Source organism: Pan paniscus, chromosome 5 (genome assembly GCF_029289425.2).
Source record: "Pan paniscus chromosome 5, NHGRI_mPanPan1-v2.0_pri, whole genome shotgun sequence".
Lineage (NCBI taxonomy): Eukaryota > Metazoa > Chordata > Mammalia > Primates > Hominidae > Pan > Pan paniscus.
Window position 1 is genome coordinate 62484292 of NC_073254.2, and position 22140 is coordinate 62506431.

Sequence of the window (22140 nt, forward strand, 5' to 3'; positions counted from 1 at the left end):
TGTGCATTTTGAGGAAAGCTTGTGGTGGTATGATCTTATATTGAAGTAAATTTTTCTTTTTAAAATTTTGTTTGCTCTTTTTGACTTGTTTGGTTTTTCAACATCTAAATTATTTTTGAATAGAGATCAAAGCAGATCTGCTTCATGAAAAATTTCAGCCTATATTGAACTGAGTAATTGTCTATGCAAGCATATATATGTGTATATATTAATAGTATTGATATAATATATTAATACAATATCATTACTTATAAAATATATCCCTTTTATGATATAAGAAGTATGTCTGAGGTTTTAGAAAATCTGTAGACAGTATGACCCCTGTTTGTAGAACTTTTGGCTAAATGAATAGCTATTTTTGAACATATGGAGGGATAATGTGCTTAGTAGAAGAACTTAGATGGAGCTCTTGTGTTTGTATTCCAGCTTTATTGCATGCTATCTGATATGACCTTCAGCCAATTATTAAAATTATCTATGTATCATTGTCCTTATTTATGACAATCATTCTTATATTTTGGATTATTGTGAGAATTAAGTCATTTAACACCTGGAAAGTGTTCATCACTGGGACATTATAAATGCTCAGTATATTTTAGTTATTATTACATCTTCATTGTTAGTTACTCTGGCTCCTTAACCACAAGATCTTGGATAGGTGGTATACTTACAAAAATTAAATTTGAATGCTTTTAAGTAGCACATATATTCTCCAGCGTACAAATCCCAACATTCCCTATTGTCAGGACAATATGTTGGTAGCCTGCCTCCTGAGGTATTTAAGTTAAGAATCTTTTGATATGGAGATATATGTGGCTGCTTCTACCTGTCTTCAACTGCTTTATAAGAGATTCTTTATATCTTACTATCATCAAGTCATTGAATCTATTCTGCCTAGTGGAGCTGTATTACATTTTCTATCTATTTGGTCTAATCAAGCTCCACCCCAGAGTACTTCAAATAATATTTTTGAACAGTAAATTGTAAGAATCACCATCAATATCATTTCTTTTTTCTCCCATAATGTGCATACATCAAGTTGTAGAATAAGGTTACCAGTGATATAGTCTGCTTTGTATCCACTCAACATTCCAATCATGGGTATGCCACTGCCAGGGGAAATACCTGCTTGATATCACACGCAACAGTGGTGTGTTGCAGCGTCATACTCTGGATAAAGTCAATTTGCTGCATCTTGTATTTTGAAACTTCTCATAGTGGCAAAACCTTTTTTTTTGAGAAGGAGATACCAGGGTATTAAAAAATGTAATAATTGATCTACAGTAAAAGCAAGTTTGAAAAAGTTTGCATTTGAATATTATCTATTGGATTAAAATGGAAGATAATGAACAAATTGTCACCTAGGAAATTACATGAAGAGAAAAATTGGGTTAGAGGCAGTAAATATTAACATTAAGAACATACACATGCATATTTGAAAAAGACTCAAATGGTGAAGGCTTAAAAACACACACCAGGAACTGTTGTGGGGTGGGGGGAGGGGGGAGGGGGGAGGGGGGAGGGATAGCATTAGGAGATATACCTAATGCTAAATGATGAGTTAATGGGTGCAGCACACCAACATGGCACATGTATACATATGTAACAAACCTGCATGTTGTGCACAAGTACCCTAAACTTAAAGTATAATAAAAAAAAGATTAAAAAAAAAAACAAGACTAAATATCCAGCCATTTAAAGTGATGGTGCAGCTGCTTATGATTCTTAATATTCCAAGATTATGTCATTTGTGTTAATGCTTTAGTTTAAAAAAATGCTAAATGCTTGATAAAAAATAAACACATAGATACACTAAAGGGCCATTTCTGAATGTGCTAATTCCTTGAGGCTACTGGCCTGAAGGAATGAGAGGGTTCAGAAATTTAATTCCAAGGGTTGCTCAAGATGAGAAGTCTTATTGAGATACTCAAGATGAGAAGTCTTATTGAGATACCTTCTCCAATTCAAACTTGGATCTCCAAAGCCATAGCTTTAGAACAATGTCACATGAAAACTAATCTCCATGTCACATAACATTTTTTTTTTTTTTTGAGATGGATTCTGGCTCTGTTGCCCAGGCTGGAGTACAGTGGCGTGATCTCAGCTTACTGCAATCTCTGCCTCCAGGTTCAGGTGAGTCTCCAGCCTCAGCCTCCCAAGTTGCTGGGACTATAGATGTGCGTCACCGTGCCCTGACTAATTTTTGTATTTTTAGTAGAGGTGGGTTTTCACCATGTTGGCCAGGCTGGTCTCAAACTCCTGACTTCAGGTGATCTGCCCGCCTTGGCCTCCCAAGGTGTTGGGTTTACAGGTGTGAGCCACTGTGCCCGACCCCAGTCACATAACATTTTATAGAAGCTTGTCTCTGTGCTAAGCAGAGGAGGAAAAGAAATATTGAAAGAAAAAAAATAAGACATTGTATTATAGATGGTTCTTTGTATACATTTACACATTGGACAGGGAACCTAAAGCTGTGACTAGATTTGAAATGTTTTCCAATTAGTAGTGCTGTCAAGTTCTAGGCTGATACAAACACATAGCCACTTTGGAAGAGACAACACCATTCTAGGAATCTGAAAACACCCATACAATTTTTTGCAAAAATAGTGACTATCACATACTTATAGATAGCCAGAAACACAAAGAAACAGGGTGATTGAGTTCAGAAACCTATACCAATGACAAACAGCAGTAGAGCCACAGAAACCTCAGGCAATGAATTAATTATAAAAATCTTAGAGACTGTGCTGATATGGTTTGGCTCTGTGTCCCCACCCAAATCTCATCTTCAATAGTACTCCCATAATTCCCATGTATTGTGGGAAGGACCCATGGGAGATCATTTGAGTCATGGGGGCAGTTTCCCCATACTGTTCTTGTGGTAGTGAATAAGTCTCATGAAATCTGATGGTCTATCAGGGGGTTCTGCTTTTGCATCCTCCTCATTTGCTCTTGCTGCTGCCATGTGAAAAGTGCCTTTCATCTCCCACCATGATTGTGAGGCCTCCCCAGCCATGTGGAACTGTAAGGCCAATTAAACCTCTTTTTTTCCCAGTCTTAGTTATGTCTTTATCAGCAGTGTGAAAATGGACTAATTCAGTAAATTGGTACCAGTAGAGTGGGGCACTGCTGAAAAGATACCCGAAAATGTGGAAGCAACTTTGCAACTGGGTAACAGGCAGAGGTTGGAAAAGTTTGGAGGGTTCAAAAGAAGACAGGGATGGTCAGAGAAAAAGACAATGGGATAAAAATGATAGAGAATCATTATTTTCAATATAATAAAGGAATTTTGTACCCAGTAAAAACAGCTTTCAGTATAAGGACCAGAAAGACATTCTGAGTAAAACAAACAAACAAAAAATGGAGAGAGGTTTGCACCAGCAGGATATTTCTAGAGAACTAAATAATGTTCTTAGGAAGAAGACTGATCCCAGATGGAAGGTCAGAGATATAAGAAGAAATAGCAATTGTTAAACAGCGGTAAATAAGTGCATTAGTAAATGTAAAAGATTATGTATGAGCTGTATCGAAAAGAAATAACGAGGTCTGATGAAGCTTAAAAAAAAACAACTAACAATAGACTTAAAGTGCTAGACAGCAATATCATGTAAGTCGGGAGGAAGTCTAAATGGAGCTTAAATGATCTAAGCTATTTATTATATATAAAAGGAAAAGGAAGGTTTTGATTAATTTTAGATTTCTTAAATATGAATACTGTAATTTGTATAACAATCACAAAATCAAAATCAAAACTTTTAACTTTCAAATTTGTAAAAGGGAAAAATGAGTGATGAATTATATTAATTCAATCAAAAAGATGGTTAATAAAAAAAGAACAATAACATAAAGACGTATGAGACAACTAGAAAGCAAAAATAAGACAATAGATCTAAATTCAATCATATCCAAAATTATTTTGAAGGAAATAAAGGGACTAAACTTCTCCACTAAGAGATAAAAAATCATTAGCCTGGAAGAATCTCCGCATTCAACTATACACAATATACCAGACACATATGGAAAATGTAAGAAAACACGTTAGTACAAAACAATGGAGAAACGACAAATATGAACAAAATATTCTGATGAAGCTATAGTAATATTAGAAAATAGACTTTAAAACAGAAAACTATTTCTAGAGATAGAACACCACTTTATGCTGATAAAATATTTAATTCACCAAGATGATATAATTGTGTATATATATACACACACACGTGAACATATATATATATATACACACACATACATATGCACGCACGTAATAACATATGTGGTGAAACTATGAAGAAAAGCTAAAAACTGATTACCGGAAGACTTCCTTCCAACTTACATGTTATCACAAAAGATGAGGGAGGGAGTTGTAATTAAGAAAATGTGCTCAGGAGGTTTCTGGAATGCTGGTAATGTTCTATTTCTTCCTTTGAGCAGTCTTCACATGTGTCAACATATAGCTATTAGTAAAAATAGTACACATGCAGGTTTTATACAGTTTCTGCACTTATGGAAATTCTTGATTATTATTAAATTAAAAAGCAGAATGCATAATAACATATATACAGTCATCTCACTTTCATTTGATATCTCTGTATATTTATATATTTAAGTATAGATGTAATAAAATTATGTACACACTGTTTATTACTAATAGTATCTGGATGGTGGTTTGATACTTTCTTTTTCTTTGAATGTTTTCCTATAATAAATATGCTATGTTACTTTTGTAATAAAAACATGAATTAAACACAGACACGCACAATTACTACCCAGAATAGAGTGAAGAGAGATTGGTAGAAAGATGTATGTCAACCATGAAAATGAAAAATGAATAGCATTGTATGAGACACAGATACTCAATGAGAAGGGAATACTTGGAAAGCAGCAGTGCTGAAAAGGACTTCAGGGTGAGTGTGGACAGCAAATTAGATAGAAGCCTGCAGTATAATGTGCCAGGAATGAATGCCAATGCTATTTTCAGCTGCAAAAGCATGGGCACCATGGCACAAAACAGGACAGGCAGCCTCTTTTATATATATTTGGAAAGTCTGACTGTAAGGCAAGAATTTTACATCAAACTACTTTTAGCTTAAACTGAGTACATGAAAAAAATAGCCACCATGACCTAAAAATGATTATGGAAGTCACCAATGGAATAATTTTTCTATTCTTGCTTTGTAGAGAGCATAACCTCTTTTAATGCCAGCCTCCGATTTTGCCAATTATGATGGTAAAAACATGTATGTTAGAAGAATTTTCTTCAGGCTCTTTCTCAAAGTCGACATATCACAATAGCTAAGATAGATACAAAAATTAGTCTACACAGGGAGCTCTGCCCTCAAGACTTCCACTTGGAGAAAGCAGACTCTAGGAATTATAAAAGTAGGTAAAATGAACCTTGACAGTTGCCTGGCCTCTGAAAGGAGATGCAATGCACAATATATTAAGGACTTTGTGAACTTGAGATGTCAAAGCAGCAGGCAGAATATGGCAGCAGATGTCCAGGTGTCAGTTGATATTCAGTCAGGTGGACAATGCAGACTGCTCCTAAGTCTGCTGATGGCCAGCAGCTGGGTTGGTAGAGAGTAGAATCCATTTCCTTTGAACATGTTTGTTTGGCAAGAATTAGGCAATGAATTAAAACAAGTGGATGGACCTTAGGGCAGGACTTCAGATCCAGCAGGACATGGGGGTACTGTTTCATATCTAGTAAGAAATTGAGAGGCTTAGAAGGATATAGAAATCCCTCAGATGGTAGAAATAAAAAGATCTTAATTAAAGGACTACTTATAGAGATATGGGCAGAGCCAATGGAAAAACAAAACAGAACAACAAAAAGTATATTGAGGTACTCAGACTATTGAGAGCAGGAAGCTGTTATCACTTTTAAAGTATAAGAGACAAAATAGTATTACCAGTGCCTGACGATGGCTGTAGATATGGAGCAGAGGCTGCCTCCCAGAGACTGAAGTTGTTGCCAGATCAGGGAAGGAGGGAGCAGGTAAGAAAGACTTTGACCTGTTTTTCCTTCTACCCTACTATCTTCTGGTAGTGACTTTTATTGGCCAAACCCAACCAAAAGCCAGAGGACAAGGGATACTGGGTGATGCAGTCCATAGGAATCAGCTGTCCAGAGCAAAGATGAGAAAAGAGAAAGGTGGGGAGAAAATATGGTGGCAATGGAGAGGGAAAACAGAGTGACCAGCACGAACCCCATGCAAGGCACCCAAAGTAAAAGCCAATTTTGCATAGTGGGTCAATATGACAGAGCATATTTCATTCAGTCAGTCCAAAATTAATGTAAAATTCCTCCTATATTGTCCTAGGCCCTCTACTAGTTGCCTGGGACACAAAAACAGCAAGTCTTGATCTTTTAATGAAGGCTTTGCAGTCTAGCATGGGAAGTGATGATAGGCATGTAAACAAGGGTACAGAGAAGGCAAAAGAGAAAACCAATCAGTGATTCTTAAATTTGGAGGTCAGTAAAAAATGACATAGAACAAAGAATATTTGAATCTGGTAGATCACAAGTAAGAGGTGGAAGGTAATTTCTGGAAAAAGAAACATCACAAGATATGAAACAGCCTTGTGTATTTGGATAGATATCAGCTAGGTTTTGCTTAGAATTAGAAGCTATTCAGACACTAAACCCATGGGTTTCCTTGGAGGGACTTCTCTGCCTTGGCTGAAATGCTACGGAAACACAGCAGTGCTGAGCTGAGTACATATAGATGGCATGTTGGTAATGGCATTTGGATAGGGTGAGGGAATACAGGAACACACTTGCTTCTGCTTTAGGATTTTCATTTTTCAGGAAAAGGTTAAGAAGAATTAGAATGGACAAAGGGATAAATAGACTGAAATAAATAACACAACCAAAAGGAAAAATGTTCTAGGAAGTTTACAGGAGGGAACAGTAGGGAAGAACCTCAAACAGTTAGAAATCATAAAAAGATGGTCACTTTCTGAGGATTAAACTCATTTGGTCTAGATAGATAGAGTTTGTTTCATTTGACCTGTTTATTGACATATATAAGTAAAATATTTATAATAAATAAAGAAAGGAGAAAGAATGTGTGGTAGTCCCATCAGAAACACTGTTTACTTAGTTCATTTACTTACATAGTCAGTGATATTGATTCATCTTGGCAAAAGTTTACCAACAAAAGGAGGTGGCCAACATGGAATGATCGGGGCTAGCAAGGTGAGCATCTGTTTTACATACACAGAACTTTCCAGGGAGCAATGGGACAGCATCTGGGAGGCATTGGGGCAGCATTCTTTGAAAGGAACAAAGAAATTCATCAGGTAGCACTGCTTTAATTTATGCTCATCACAAAGTCTTCTGAATAATAACTGGTCTTTTTACATATCTTGAGAAAAGGAAGCCTAGTTAGAAGACACATGTAAGCCCCTTTTTTGGAGAGGTTACCGGACAGAGATTCTCACTCACTTATTTATCTCTTGTCAACATGCTTAATGGGATTCCTTCGTTGAGAGTTTGGTTTGCCACTGTACCTTTATAAAACAATTTCTTGACCCATAAGGCAGAAGTTCTTCCCCTGGAATACAACAAAATTACAGATAATTCTGTCATTGAATGTCTTGGCATCTTACTTAGTTTTTCCTGGCAACCATAAACCATCATTGCCTCCAGCCTTTGAGATTGGGTTAACTTGTCTACAGGAGAGAAAGTTAAGGTGTTAAGTAAAAATCATACCTCCAGGAACACTTCAATAAAATGACTCCAGGAAGTACATGGATAAAATATTTGATGGATGCGCAGCCACCCATGCTATGAAACACATTTAGTTCATGTCTAGTATAATTTCTACCTTCCATTATATTATGAAGGAGGCACTGTCGAATGGTAGAGGAATGGCAGTTTTCAAACTTTTTTTAACTTTTATTTTAGGTTTAACTTTCAACTTTTATTTTAAGGGTACATGTGCAGGTTTGTTATATAGGTAAATTCATGTCACAGGCGTTTGTTGTAAGATTATTTCAAACTTTTATATATTTTTTTCGTTCATAGTAATTTTTTATTCAAACTAAATCTTTACGGAAACTTGTCATGTGAAATATTTAGAGCAAAGTGCATGGTCAGAATCAGGAGAGAGTGGCTGGGCGCGGTGGCTCATGCCTGTAATCCCAGCACTTTTGGGAGGCTGAGGTGAGCGGATCACTTGAGGTCAGGAGTTGGAGATCAGCCTGGCCAAAATGGTGAAACACCATCTCTACTATTAATAAAAATTCAAAAATTAGCCGGGTGTGATGTTGCATGCCTGTAATCTTAGGTACTTGGGTGGCTGAGACAGGAGAATCACTTGAACCCGGGAGGCAGGGCTTGAAGTGAGCCAAGATTGCAGCACTGCTCCCCAGCCTGGGCTACAGAGTAAGTGAGACTCCTGCTGGCTCAACTATTCTAAGGCCCCGCAGTACCCTCTGCACCCCAGAAGCCCCGGGCTCAGTTGGAGAACAGCTAGCAGAGCCAAGGAGCCTGGGAGGCAAAGTCAAGAAATGCAGGTTCTAATCCTGACCACACAGTCTTGAGAATGGTTCCAATGACTTTACTTTCTTATTTAATAGAAACAGCTGCCCTACTTACCTCTTGGCAAATAAGGAATCCATATTCATAAAAAAATGGCCATTGAATACTTTTAAGTGCATGAAGCTCCACCAAACATGAAAAGGTACAACTTTTAAACTAAACTTACACTTGAAACACCCAAATCCCTTCATCACCCAATCACTTTCAATGGCTTTGTTTAAAAGCCATTGATTTAAATTTTTTAAAAGAACACATAATTTTACACTCAGGTTTATAACATTTTTCTAAAAAAATAATCTTTATCTTTGCTGTGAGCTAGTAAAATCACAAGTCATTCATTCAAGAAATAATTATTGAACACACCACTTATTATTTGCCCCGCATTGTGGCAACACAGTAAAGTATATACCCCTGCCTCGACTCTTGATCATGGCAGGGTAAAGGAGGAGGAAGGTAATAGAATTATAGAGAATGAAGCCATCAATTTACTGCTAAGTATTATAATGAGTCCTCATTATGTTCATCAGTCTCACCCCAAAACCTACATGTTAGGTGCCTTTCAGTGATCTCTTTTGTGTGATCTTATTTGGTTTTCATTCGATGAAGTGAGCCAGTTAACCTCCTTCCTCTCTTTTTTCTTTTTTTTTTTTTGTGCTAAAAAGTAGTTTAACCTAATTTTGTCCCCATTTATTTCTGGTAAAATTATCTCATTTTCCTTCATTACTTGGCTTTTATCATTTAGTAATATGGCTACATTATTTATGCCTTTTATTATGTCACCTCAAATACTGTTAATAAATACTCTTTACTAATATACTATCTTACTTTATATCATTAAATAGAATATTTAGTTTAGAATGTTACACCTAAAAGGGAAACAATCACTGCAAGTATCACTGGCCTGGACCTAGTCTTATTTCTATTTAGACTAAGTCAACGAGGGGGAGCAGCAAAACAAACAGCAGCATCTTCTTTATATTAAACTCAAACTCAGGATTGTACTCAGACTGATTTGCTAAGGGTACATAGTGATATCTGTAAGTCAAGTCTTGAATATTAGAATTTTGTCTTGGTCTGGATTAAGACATTACTCAATCATTAACAAAGAAGCCGACAACTATGATACACAAACACTTGCTGCAAATATAAGCCACCATGTTCCAGGAAGGCAGGTGGGAATTAGTCCACAGGGGTTCCTCAATTCTTGGAAGCCTAAGGTTGGCCTCTGGGACCATCAAATAAACATAGAATGTATCTTATCTTTCTTTGCCAATTTTCTTTTTTGTTACGTCACTAGGTATGATAATACTGGCTTGAAAGATAATTGAATCTAGGAAGTATATCTCCCATTTTTCAATACATTTTTCTTCAGAAAAACAATGGCATAACCCTTAATGCATTTTCACCCTACAAGTTCCCAGAGTTCCAATTGCAGCATTTACCTTGCTTGATTCAGTACTGCAGAAAAAAAATCCCATTCTGGTTGGCAATTGCAGCTGTCCTGCACCAGGAATATTTTTTTTCTTGGGACATTCTGACATGACAGTAAAGTGGACTTCAATTAATGAGGAGTGTTAAGGTTGCTTTTGATAGACATGTATTTGAGGATGGCTTAGATGCTGGAGAAATGGAAGTACCTGCCATATTATTATTCTACCATGTGCTAGATAAATTGATGTCACTTCCATATCCCTCCCTGCTTAGGTATTCAATCCTGATTCGCTATCTGACTCAAGAAGTAAAAAGCAAGAGCAGCACATATTGAACAACAGGAGGCATATTTACAAATCTTTCCATTTAAAAAATCTAAACTAGCATATCAGCTACTCTCAAGATAAACAAGATTACTAAAATGGGTCCATATGCATCTCACCCTCACTAAAATTGTTATGTAACAGTACTCTTTCTCATTCCTAAACTTCAGTAACCACTTGAGGAAACTCATTTGCAGTAAAAAGTGCAAGAGACGGAGGTGGATTCCAAAGAAGATGTAGAACCTTAAGGAGTCAGGAAAATTACTAGCAGTGTTGGACAGTGCTATATAATAAAAAGTACACACTAGTCAATGCTACCTCAAATGCTTGACATAAAATTCACCTCTTACTTCTTATGCCAAGATAGCTATCTTTTCCACCTCCTTTAAAAGGTCTAGCATAACCAGTTAGTGAGACAATGTCTCACTTCATTAGAAAGGTCTGACACAGTAGGTCCATGTCAAAGCTCTAAAAGAAGAACAGAGAAGGAAATAAATAGGCAAGAAAATTAAAACTAAAGAATTACATACATAAAAATAGGCACATTAAAATATCTAAGCTAAAACAACCAAAAGTTAAGACTTTTCTTGCTCAAAGAACTCTAGCAATCATAAAAGCCACCAATAAGTCAATGTTTAAAAATGTTGACTATGGGTACCTTAGACAATAGCAAAGATGCCAAGGAGACACAGTTCTACCCCCCAGTGAGTCAAAACTCTAGAAGAGATGACATACAGAATGAGTGTCAAATAAATCATTCACTCATTAAAGAGCTAAAGTGGAAGAGATGTTAAAGTACAATGAGTTCTTCCTCATCCAATGAGAGAGTAAGATGAAGGAGGCCCAGGGACAAGACATCTAGCAGGTAAGAGGCAGGAGCTGGACTGGACTCCAAGTCGTCTGACTCTAAGCCTCTAAGCATAAGCATGGGAATATTTTCACATCATTGGCCAGTGTTTTTCAAAAGAGGTGACTGTCACCAAAGTAGCATGACTACAACTAATATGGTTAAGAAATAGCTCCAACTAAACCTTCCAGATGTCATAATAAGGTCCTTTCTCTTACAGCAATGGAATTATTTTAGGAAGGATTTTGATGTGTTTGATGATCCTGAGTAAAATAAGTCCTGTGGCAACATATTAGAGACATTTCTAATACTGTAAAGTAATCATTATAAAGAACTTTAGCCAAGCATTAAGTCTTAGTGGGCCCACTATATCCTAAACACTGTGCTGGTTCACGCTTTGGGAAATAGACGTGCACAACGCAGAGGTGAGAAGAGCTATGTCTTCTCAAAACTACTGACCCACAGAATCCATGGATATAATAAAGTGGTTGTTTTATCCTACTAAATTTTGTGGTGTTTGTCATAGATAACTAGAAATCTCCAACATAGTTAACTAGGTATCTAGTCACAGATAATTAGAACAGACTCCAACCTAAAACAATTATCTGACCCAGAAAGAACCATAATATTTCAACTTATCAATTTCTTACCATAGTGATGTTAGGAAATAATATTGCCATTTCCTTTATTGTTTGGTTTAGTTTATGTGAAAGAGACAAGTGATGCTCATAAAACAATCCATTTGCCCATCTGTGTTTTCTATACTCCTTGCTGTTGGCTAGCCAATAGAATGTATAAGAAGTAACTGCATCACTTCTGAGGTAAGGCTGTTACAAATAGGTATGAATTCTCTATTTTCTCTTTTGCCTGCACGGCCTTGAGCACAAACTCTGAGGATTCATGGTTACAAGACGGAGGCATCCTGGATCCCTGAGTCTCTGTTGGAACAGAGGTGGCAAAGAGATCTTCCTGACCCACATCAAACTGTGAGACAAGCAAGAAATATATCTTTGTTATGTTAACATGATCAAGGCATTATTTGTTATTACAGCATAGTCTAGTCTAGCTGACCCTGACCCGCACAATTTTCATGATCTGTCATTATAGTCACATCTTTGTATATACTGTAAACCTCATTTTTTGTTTTCTGATTAAATTCAACTCAACACCTACTTAATTCTTCTACCCAGCTATATGTGCCTAGGGGTTAAGAAAACAGCAACCATGTTTACTCATTTCTTTTTTAAAAAAATTCATGAACACAAGCTTCAAGTGGGCCTTTAGAGCTTTCTAGTTATCTTTCCGAATTTTCTTTAATTCAGTCTCCAGTTTTCCAAGGTGACTCAAATTCCTTTCACTTTCCACAAACCAACACCTCCTTCCCCAAGTTTGTTCTCAGCTGATGACTGGCTTCATATTTTCTGACAAAGCTGAAGGCACAGAGGAGGATTTCCACATGCTCTCATCCCCATATGCACTGAGTTATCTGGATCTGTCCATGTATTAGGCCTTTCCTTTACCTAGAGTAGGTGAACTGTCTATGAAATGACTCCACTTATGCTCTGAATCTAGTCCCTTCTTTCCTACTCAGTGGCATTGCTTCTGCAGTTTCTTCCTCTCTCTGCTTTCCTATAAAGTTTTCTTTCTCACCTGGGTGTTCCCATCAGCATGCAAATATTAATTTCTTTTTAATGCAAAATCCCTCGAAAGAACAATGTGCAAAAATCACAAGCATTCTTATACACCAACAACAGACAAACAGAGAGCCAAATCATGAGTGAACTCCCATTCACAATTGCTTCAAAGAGAATAAAACACCTAGGAATCCAACTTACAAGGGATGTGAAGGACCTCTTCAAGGAGAACTACAAACCACTGCTCAATGAAATAAAAGAGGATACAAAAAAAATGGAAGAACATTCCATGCTCATGGATAGGAAGAATCAATATCATGAAAATGGCCATACTGCCCAAGGTAATTTATAGATTCAATGCCATCCCCATCAAGCTACCAATGACTTTCTTCACAGAATTGGAGAAAACTACTTTAAAGTTCATATGGAACCAAAAAAGAGCCCGCATTGCCAAGTCAATCCTAAGCCAAAAGAATGAAGCTGGAGGCATCATGCTACCTGACTTCAAACTGTATACTACAAGGCTACAGTAACCAAAACAGCATGGTACTGGTACCAAAACAGAGATAGAGACCAATGGAACAGAACAGATCCCTCAGAAATAATGCCACATATCTACAACCATCTGATCTTTGACAAACGTGACAAGAACAAGAACTGGGGAAAGGATTCCCTATTTAATAAATGGTGCTGGGAAAACTGGATAGCCATATGTGGAAAGCTGAAAGTGGATCCCTTCCTTACACCTTATACAAAAATTAATTCAAGATGTATTAAAGACCTAAATGTTAGATCTAAAACCATAAAAACCCTAGAAGAAAACCTAGGCAATACCATTCAGGACATAGGCATGGGCAAGGACTTCATGTCTAAAACACCAAAAGCAAGGGTAACAAAAGCCAAAATTGACAAATGGGATCTAATTAAACTAAAGAGCTTCTGCACAGCAAAAGAAACTACCATTAGCGTGAACAGGCAACCTACAGAATGGAAGAAAATTTTTGCAATCTACTCATCTGACAAAGGGCTAATATCCAGAACCTACAATGAACTCAAACAAATTTACAAGAAAAAACCAACAACCCCATCAACAAGTGGGTGAAGGATATGAACAGACACTTGTCAAAAGAAGACATTTATGCAGCCAAAAGACACATGAAAAAGTGTTCATCATCACTGGCCATCAGAGAAATGCAAATCAAAAACCACAATGAGATACCATCACACACAAGTTAGAATGGCGATCATTAAAAAGTCAGGAAACAACAGGTACTGGAGAGGATGTGGAGAAATAGGAATACTTTTACACTGTTGGTGGGAATGTAAACTAGTTCAACCATTGTGGAAGTCGGTGTGGCGATTCCTCAGAGATCTAGACCTAGAAATACCATTTGACCCAGCCATCCCATTAGTGGGTATATACCCAAAGGAGTATAAATCATGCTGCTATAAACACAGATGCACACATATGTTTATTGTGGCACTATTCACAATAGCAAAGACTTGGAACCAACTCAAATGTCCAACAATGATAGACTGGATTAAGAAAATGTGGCACATATACACCATGGAATACTATGCAGCCATAAAAAATGATGAGTTCATGTCCTTTGTAGGGACGTGGGTGAAGCTGGAAACCATCATTGTCAGCAAACTATCACAAGGACAAAAAACCATACACCGCATGTTCTCACTCATAGGTGGGAATTGAACAATGAGAACACATGGACACAGGAAGGGGAATATCACACACTGGGGCCTGTTGTGGGGTGGGGGTAGGGGGGAGGGATAGCATTAGGAGATATACCTAATGTTAAATGACGAGTTACTGGGTGCAGCACACCAACATGGCACATGTATATATATGTAACAAACCTGCACATTGTGCACATGTACCCTAAAACTTAAAGTATAATAATAATAATAAGAAGAATTGTCTTTATTCACTATCTTCACTTCATTCCCTCCAATCTGTATTGAATCTCTTGAAATTACCCTTTCATTTTCAGCATTCCCCCAAGCAGCTCTTTTCAAAGTCACCCATGACTTCTATATTGCTAAATCAGATGGCTACTTCTCAGTTCTTAACGGACACAGTTTCTTAGCCGCTTTTGGAACAATCACTCTCTTGTTCCTTCATAAAACACTTTCTTTACTCTGCTGCTGGTTCGTTATTCTCTCTTGCTTCTCATGCTATTTTTCTGCCTGATCCTTCTTAGTATCATTTTCTGAATCCCTCATCTTCCCAATTTCTAACCATTGAAATGCTCCGGGGCTCAAATCTTGGATGTCTTATTTTTTCATTTATATTTATCTTTATACTTGATCTCATTGGATTCTATGGTTTTCAATATTAGCTATGCTGTGATGAATCTCAAATTTGTATCTTCAGCTCTAATTTACATATTTCCTCTGAACCTGATCTATGTACTGTGTTATATTACTGACTCCACATTTGCCACTTGGTTTTGTTTTTCTCCCACAGTGAATTCCTCTCATGACTTCACTACTGCAGTAAATGGCAAATGCATTCTATCACTTATTTGGTCCTCTAAGCTTGGGGTCATCTTTGACAATTCTTTTTCTCTTACACGCCATATCTAGTCCCTCACTGAGTCCTGTCAATTCTATTTTCAAATATTTATCCTGAGTCTAATTCCTTTTTATCACCATCCCTGCTCCCACGCTATTTCACATCACCATTATATCCCACGCAAAATTTGCAATAACCTGTTAAACAGTATCTGTAGAATTATTCTTGCCCCATTGCAAATTAATTTATGTAGTGTAGACAAAAATATCTTTATAAAGTATGTCAGACCACACCCTCTTGTCTCAAAATACTTCAAACAGCTTTAATTTCACCCGAAGGTTAATTCTCAGTGTCCTATATGACCTGACCCAATACTACCTCTTAGACCCCTTCTTGTAACACTCATACTCAGATCAGACTCTGATCCAGACATATTCGCTTTCTTGCTCTTCTTCAGCTTCGCCAAGCAAGGTCCTATATTAAAGCCTTAGCACATATATTTCTCTCTGCCAGAGCCACTCATCTCAGGTGCTTCGTTTAGCTCTCTGCTTCAATTTTACTCTTTAGAAAGGCTTTTATCTGACCACTTATGTTCTTTATCCCTTATTCTGCTTTATTTGTTTTATTTATATCACCTAGAAATCATATAACATAGTTTATATTTCTCTATTTAGTTGTCCTATTCATCCCTTTTGCAGTCCTAAAACGTAAGGTTCATGAGGGTGACAACTTGATCATTTCTGTTCAATGCCTTTTACTTCAGAACCCAAAAATTTCTTGAACATAGTAGATGCTCAATAAATCTTTGAAAATTAATAAACAATTTAATATGAGTCTCAGTTTGGAAAAATGAGTGAAAATCTGTATCTGAAAGGCTTGTTTTTACTTGCAAAAAACGAGTCATCACTGTGTCCTGTGGTGTCAAGCTGACTGAAGTGAGACTTTTACACGTAACGCAGACTCAGAATGGACAAAAAAATAATAGTGATCCGAGGCTACTACTGTTCCTGGCAACTATCCATAGAATATCAGCAAAGCACAGAATGAGCCAGCTTGGCATCTGTGTGTAATATTAGCCCATATTTCTTCTTCCAGAAAGAGGAAACACATCCACATAAAGCAAATGAGGTGAAAAAAAGGCTGACAATGAGTTATAAATTAAATTAGTGCCATTCTCATTGGTATGTGCTTAGAGAGAGAAAGGATGTTAGGCTAGCACTAAATGAGGTCCTTTCAAGTATTTTTTAAAAAAAATTATGGCCCAGCACGGTGGCTCATGCTATAATCCCAGAACTTTGGGAGGCCAAGGCAGGTGGATCCCCTGAGGTCAGGAGTTTGAGACCAGCCTGGCCAACATGGTGAAACCCCATCTCTACTAAAAATATAAAAATTAGCCAGGCGTGGTGGCATACGCCTATAGTCCCAGCTTCTTGGGAGGCTGAGGCAGGAGAATCACTTGAACCTGGAAGGTGGAGGTTGCAGTGAGCCAAGATCATGCTACTGAACTCCAGCCTGGGTGATAGAGCGAGACTTCATCTCAAAAGAAAAAAAAATTATTAGAATTTTGGAATTCTTTCTGAATACTTCTCTAGAGAGACTGCATGCACCTCTAATAATCTTTTTTTCTAAACCCCAATCTGAGACATACAATTTGACACATATAATTTTTTTTATGAGAACACCAGGACAAAGTATAAAAATTGTCACTGGCTTAAAAAATGTGGGATATTTAGGTACAGTATATATGCCTCTGAAATGACTTTGAGAATATTAAGTGGATGAATGACAAGACAAAAAGAACAAGGAGATGCAATACAGAGGCAAGATAGGCAGTCAAAGAGAAGACAGCTAAGCCAGTTGAGTGTGAGGAACAAACAGTATCAGCGACACACCCAGCTTCAGGGATGATACTGATAAGCATGAATGGTTTGAGTATTGACACATAATGGAGTAAATAAATATTCACTATCTCAAAGAAGTCATCTTAGGAAGACAGGAATAGGAATAGAGGTTTACTAGAAGAGTCGGGCTTCTTTCCCTTATATCCAGCTAACTTAGGGATTATGCAGTTTTGACACCATGTAAACTGTAATTCATCAAAAACTGGTTTCAACCATTATCGTGTATACCACCAGCAGATATATATGTGGCAAACACAACGTATTTATGCTCAACTTCACATTCCACCTCACCACCTTCATAGCAATATGCTTTTATGTCTCACAGCTTTGTGTATCTGAGGCTCTGTATGCAAAGCTGTGATTTTTCTATTCTAAGCCTCTCTGTCTCTCTCTTTCTATCTCTGAAGGCATTAGAAGGCAACAAAGGAGACTATAGATTAGAGATTTGAGGATAACTTATACTTTAAAGATTTTTATAAAGGATTAAATACTAACTTCAAAGATGAAACAAATTGTATTTTGAAATCTTCAAATTGTAAGGCTGAAGATTCCAAATCCTTTATTTTATATATGAAGGACTTAAGGCAAAGGGATGTCACAGAACTGCCCAATATAACACACAGAGTTAAGTAGAAAAGCTGGGATGAAAACCTAGCAGAGAGTTCATTTTATTTCACCAGTTCTCAATCTTGGCCTCTTTTCTACTACAATCATTTTAAAAATAAAACAAAACACAACAAAACAAATGCCCCCTTTATGGAGCAAAAATCTTAAAGTATATGTTCTTAGGTCTTCTGTTGGTATGTTTTCAGAAATAGCAGAAATGATCCTTTCAGAAGATTTTAAGGACTTGAATTGCAGAAATACTTCAGAGGGACCATTAAGCCGCCTTCCTAAAGTCTGCACCTACACTGTCCAGGGTTTATTTATGATTCTAAAAGTCACTAGGAGAGGTGCAAAGTGTGTGTTGAAGGGTCTAGACTTTTCCCTCACTGTGGCTTTTAGCATTCCAGTTATTTGTTTAAAGAATGGAAATACCTCTTGGGCTTCACAGAGCCTAGGTTACAATCCAGCATCAGCAGAGGTAGTTTTTCTCTTTATTTTATGGAATATGTAATTGTATGTTTTTCTGGTAAATGCTTTCATTACCTAATTAGTTCATCAGCAGTTTTAGAAAGCAACCCTGGAAAGCAGTAAGGTGTCCAATTTGTTAACCTCCAATGAACTATGTTTCATTTGTAAATCATGCTGTATGGTTCTTATAAATCTTATTATTTCAAGCGATGAGACTTCATTCAAAAAAATGTAACAAGTGTAAATGGTTAAAATCTAGACTCATCTTTGTCATTGGTGACAAGAATTTTTTTTATAGAATAAGTTCTTTGGGAAAAAGAAAGATACTATTTACTAACAATATTAATCTGTATTTAGAGATGATATGCAAAATCCAGGAAGGCTCAATTTCCTAAAGCCAAGGGCTGTTTTCTATTCATTAGTGAATCCATTGCACTTAAAACATCAGGTTAAATAGTAAAACTTGCCAATATTTACTTAGCATTTACTATAGGCTATGAGCTTTAATTATATACTGTTACATTTTTCAAACCTAGTTTTTGAAACTGACATCATTATATTCCCCATTTTATATGAGAAAAAACTGAGGTTTAAGATGAACTAGCTGGGCGTGGTGGCTTACGCCTGTAATCCCAGCACTTTGGGAGGCTGAAGTGGGTGGATCACCTGAAATCAGGAGTTTGAGATCAGCCTGGCTAACATGGTGAAACCTCGTCTCTACTAAAAATACAAAAAATTAGCCAGGAGTGGTAGCCAGCACCTCTAATCCCAGCTCCTCAGGAGGCTGAGGCAAGAGGATCATTTGAACCTGAGCGAGAGAGGTTGCAGTGAGTTGAGATCGTGACACTGCACTCCATCCTGGCAGACAGAGTGAGACTCTGTCCCCCCAAAAAAAAAGAAAAGAAAAAAGAAGATGAACTAACAACTTAACATGGCCACAATGATATTGAGTTAATAGATAAATAAGTTAGATCCCAGCATCGATCATATAAACACACTTCATATTTTCGTTCTCAAAAACATTTGCTAAGGTCGAAAAAGAAAGGGCCTATGTGACCTAGAAGACTTTCTGACCACACGCCTGCATCTTTTTGAATTTACCAATAAAGCTGTAATTCAGAGCTGATTTTAACCTGGAGGGTGAGAAGCAATTATTTTGTTTAAGGAATGAAAACACTTCTCTGGCTTCATAGGACATATATTACAATCCAGCATCAGGAGAGGTAGCTCTTCTCTTTATTTGTATGGAATATATAATTGTCTGTTTTCCTGATAAATCTTTCCATTACCTAATTAGTTCACCAGCAGTTTTAGCAAAACCCCTAGCAAGCCCTAAGGTGTCTAATATGAAGACTGTCTTGCTCATGTCAGTTCACCACCAATAAGCTATTTGCAGCTCATTCACTAAATCACTACACATAGGGAATTACATCACACCTGATGTGTGGAACCCTCTTGCTGTACCAACAGCTATCACCATCATCATCTCTTTTCTGATAAGACACATCAATCTTGTTGCTAAGCACTTAACGTGCCTTTATTCTCAGATTTGATCTTCTCTTTGAAAGAATATGCGCGCGCGCGCGCACACACACACACACACACACACCACCTACATAGTATTTTCTAGACCATTTATGTATAGCTGGAGGAAAACTTATAAGATGAGATAATCTTGACTAAGGCTATTCATTAATTCTTTTCACCAAAGATGAAAAAAATTAGAGGATATTTCTAAGTGGCAGCAGGAAGGTTTTAGTTTATACAGAGGTAGGGGAATGGAGTATACTCTGCAGAAACATTGAAATAAATTAATAAACAAAGCTTACTTAAGAAGTTCTTTGAGATTAGGACACATCATTGGTTCTCAGAATTTTCATCCCATGATATTCACTCTTCACTCCCATCAACTTGAGAATGGCCATGAATATGGACCACAAAATTTTGCTCGAAGTAGATTTTGGATCTCCTTAACTCGGTCTCTCATAATCCCTGATCTGTTATTTTTGAGGGATCTGAGTAGAGAACTCCAATGTTGTATAACTTAAAAACATTTGACCGCATTAAATTAAATGAGAAGATGGTTTGCTCATCCCATAATTTCCTGAAAGGCCCAATAAGGTGAAACAGACACAACCCCAAGTAAAATTTTATGTAATGACATAGACACCCCAATGCAAAATTAAAACAGATTTCCACCTGAGAATTCAAGAAATATACTACCTTGCCCCAAACCGGTAAGAATCCGATTACCACAAGGATGGATAGTTACCCATGGCGAAGAACGGGATTCCCAGCAGGGTGGAGTTGTACTTTCCATCGGTGATGAAGAAGATCCCTGCTGCTGTGATGATGGAGATGCATACTGTGAGCACCCCCAGGAGGCCCAGGAAGGGCTTACTGCGCAAGCAGTCCTTCATGGAACTGGAGAGGGTGGCTGTGGTCAGGATCAGCACGAGGCTCACCAGGACCTTGCTTCTGGCCAGGATGCTGGTCTTATGAAAGTCTCTCCAGAGGCTAAAGGATGCTAAAGAGTAGAGCTGGAGTTCTTGATGCTCCTCCTGGAGCTTCCTTATAAGCTTACAGAACTCATTCTCCCACTTCTCCCCTATGAGGTCTTGGGTGGCAGAGCCATAGGTCTGGAGGTAGTAGGTGATTTGAATGGCTCTGGCTGACTTGACCCGCTGATCTTTGCTGTTTGGCACTTCCACTACCCCGCCCAGTTGGTGTCCAATAAAACTGTTCCTCCCATCCTTGAAAACAGAAAAAGAAGAGACTTCAGTTACGGATGTATATTCCAGGGAATAGATTCTTACTCTAAGTGAAGGAGCACAAGGAAGGCAGAGATAGGTGCTAGTAATTGTGAAACTGATGTGGGTGGAGAGGCAAGTTAGAATTTTATATTCAACATTTGGAGCTACATGGGATACCATGTATGATGATCAAGGGCAGAAAATATGCAAAAAGTATTACAAAGCTACAGAAGAATTGCCACATGCATTGAGAAATGTAGATAAATATTTTGATCTCACTCATATCCCGATTCCCAACATTTCCTTTTGTAACAATCCATTACAAATCCTTAATACAAGGTCAAGTTTTATGATTCAGTTTCAGCCAAAAGTAAAGCTTGCCATGAATTAATAATATTTCAAAAGTTAAGATAATTATCTGTTCTATAAATGTACACTAATCTTTCTAGGGTTCATTCATATACCTATGCCAACACTCATACAAGTACACACAAACATGAATATTCTTATATATTCTCTATATTTTGGGAATATAATTGCATACCGAAGAGCAGTACAAAAAATATTGTTTCTTACAACTAATTTAATGGCATTGAAATATTTCCTAAATATGATGTGAACACCTATTCACACATTACAATGCTCTCTCCAAACACCTGCCTCAGACATAGGTTGACCTTTTCTTATTGATGACAGTAGACAAATCCCCTAAATTAGACTGATAAGAATTTCAGATTGAATTGCCAAAAGTCAATTCATTTTCAGAGTTTGACATGAGGTAGAGTAGGCAAGATCATGAGAGTAGGAAATTGGTAAGAGAAGCAATCACTGCTCTTTAAGGCACATGTATGTGGCCAAAGAGTTACTAAAACAGGTTAAGAACAGTAATTCTCATCCAGTGTGCCCCAACATGAAGAAAGAAATCTCGAAGAGCTGTCAACAAATTATCATTAATTTGGAAAGTTTATTATTGCCACAACTGTCATTTATTTCAATGGCAATGGTTCTCAGAATACTGAAGCTAGTAGCAGGTTGCATGATGAAGTATAGCGTTGAAAGTATGCTCAAGTACCAGGTGAGAGACAGGCACTAAGGT

General features: G+C 37.2%; 1 protein-coding gene across 5 annotated transcripts in view; it reads right to left on the minus strand.

The window, feature by feature from the left end:
• PTCHD4 (patched domain containing 4) overlaps window positions 1-22140 on the minus strand; it is a 237961-nt gene that overhangs the window by 114717 nt on the left and 101104 nt on the right. For 4 of the 5 annotated variants that reach the window (XM_014345352.4, XM_034962222.3, XM_003833185.3 and 1 more), the window contains one exon: window positions 20564-21044. In XM_014345352.4, coding sequence (XP_014200838.2) covers window positions 20564-21044 — 481 coding nt within the window. Of the gene's footprint in view, window positions 1-6733; window positions 7560-20563; window positions 21045-22140 lie in introns of those variants that run through there. The other variant, XM_063605310.1, reaches the window with a different exon arrangement.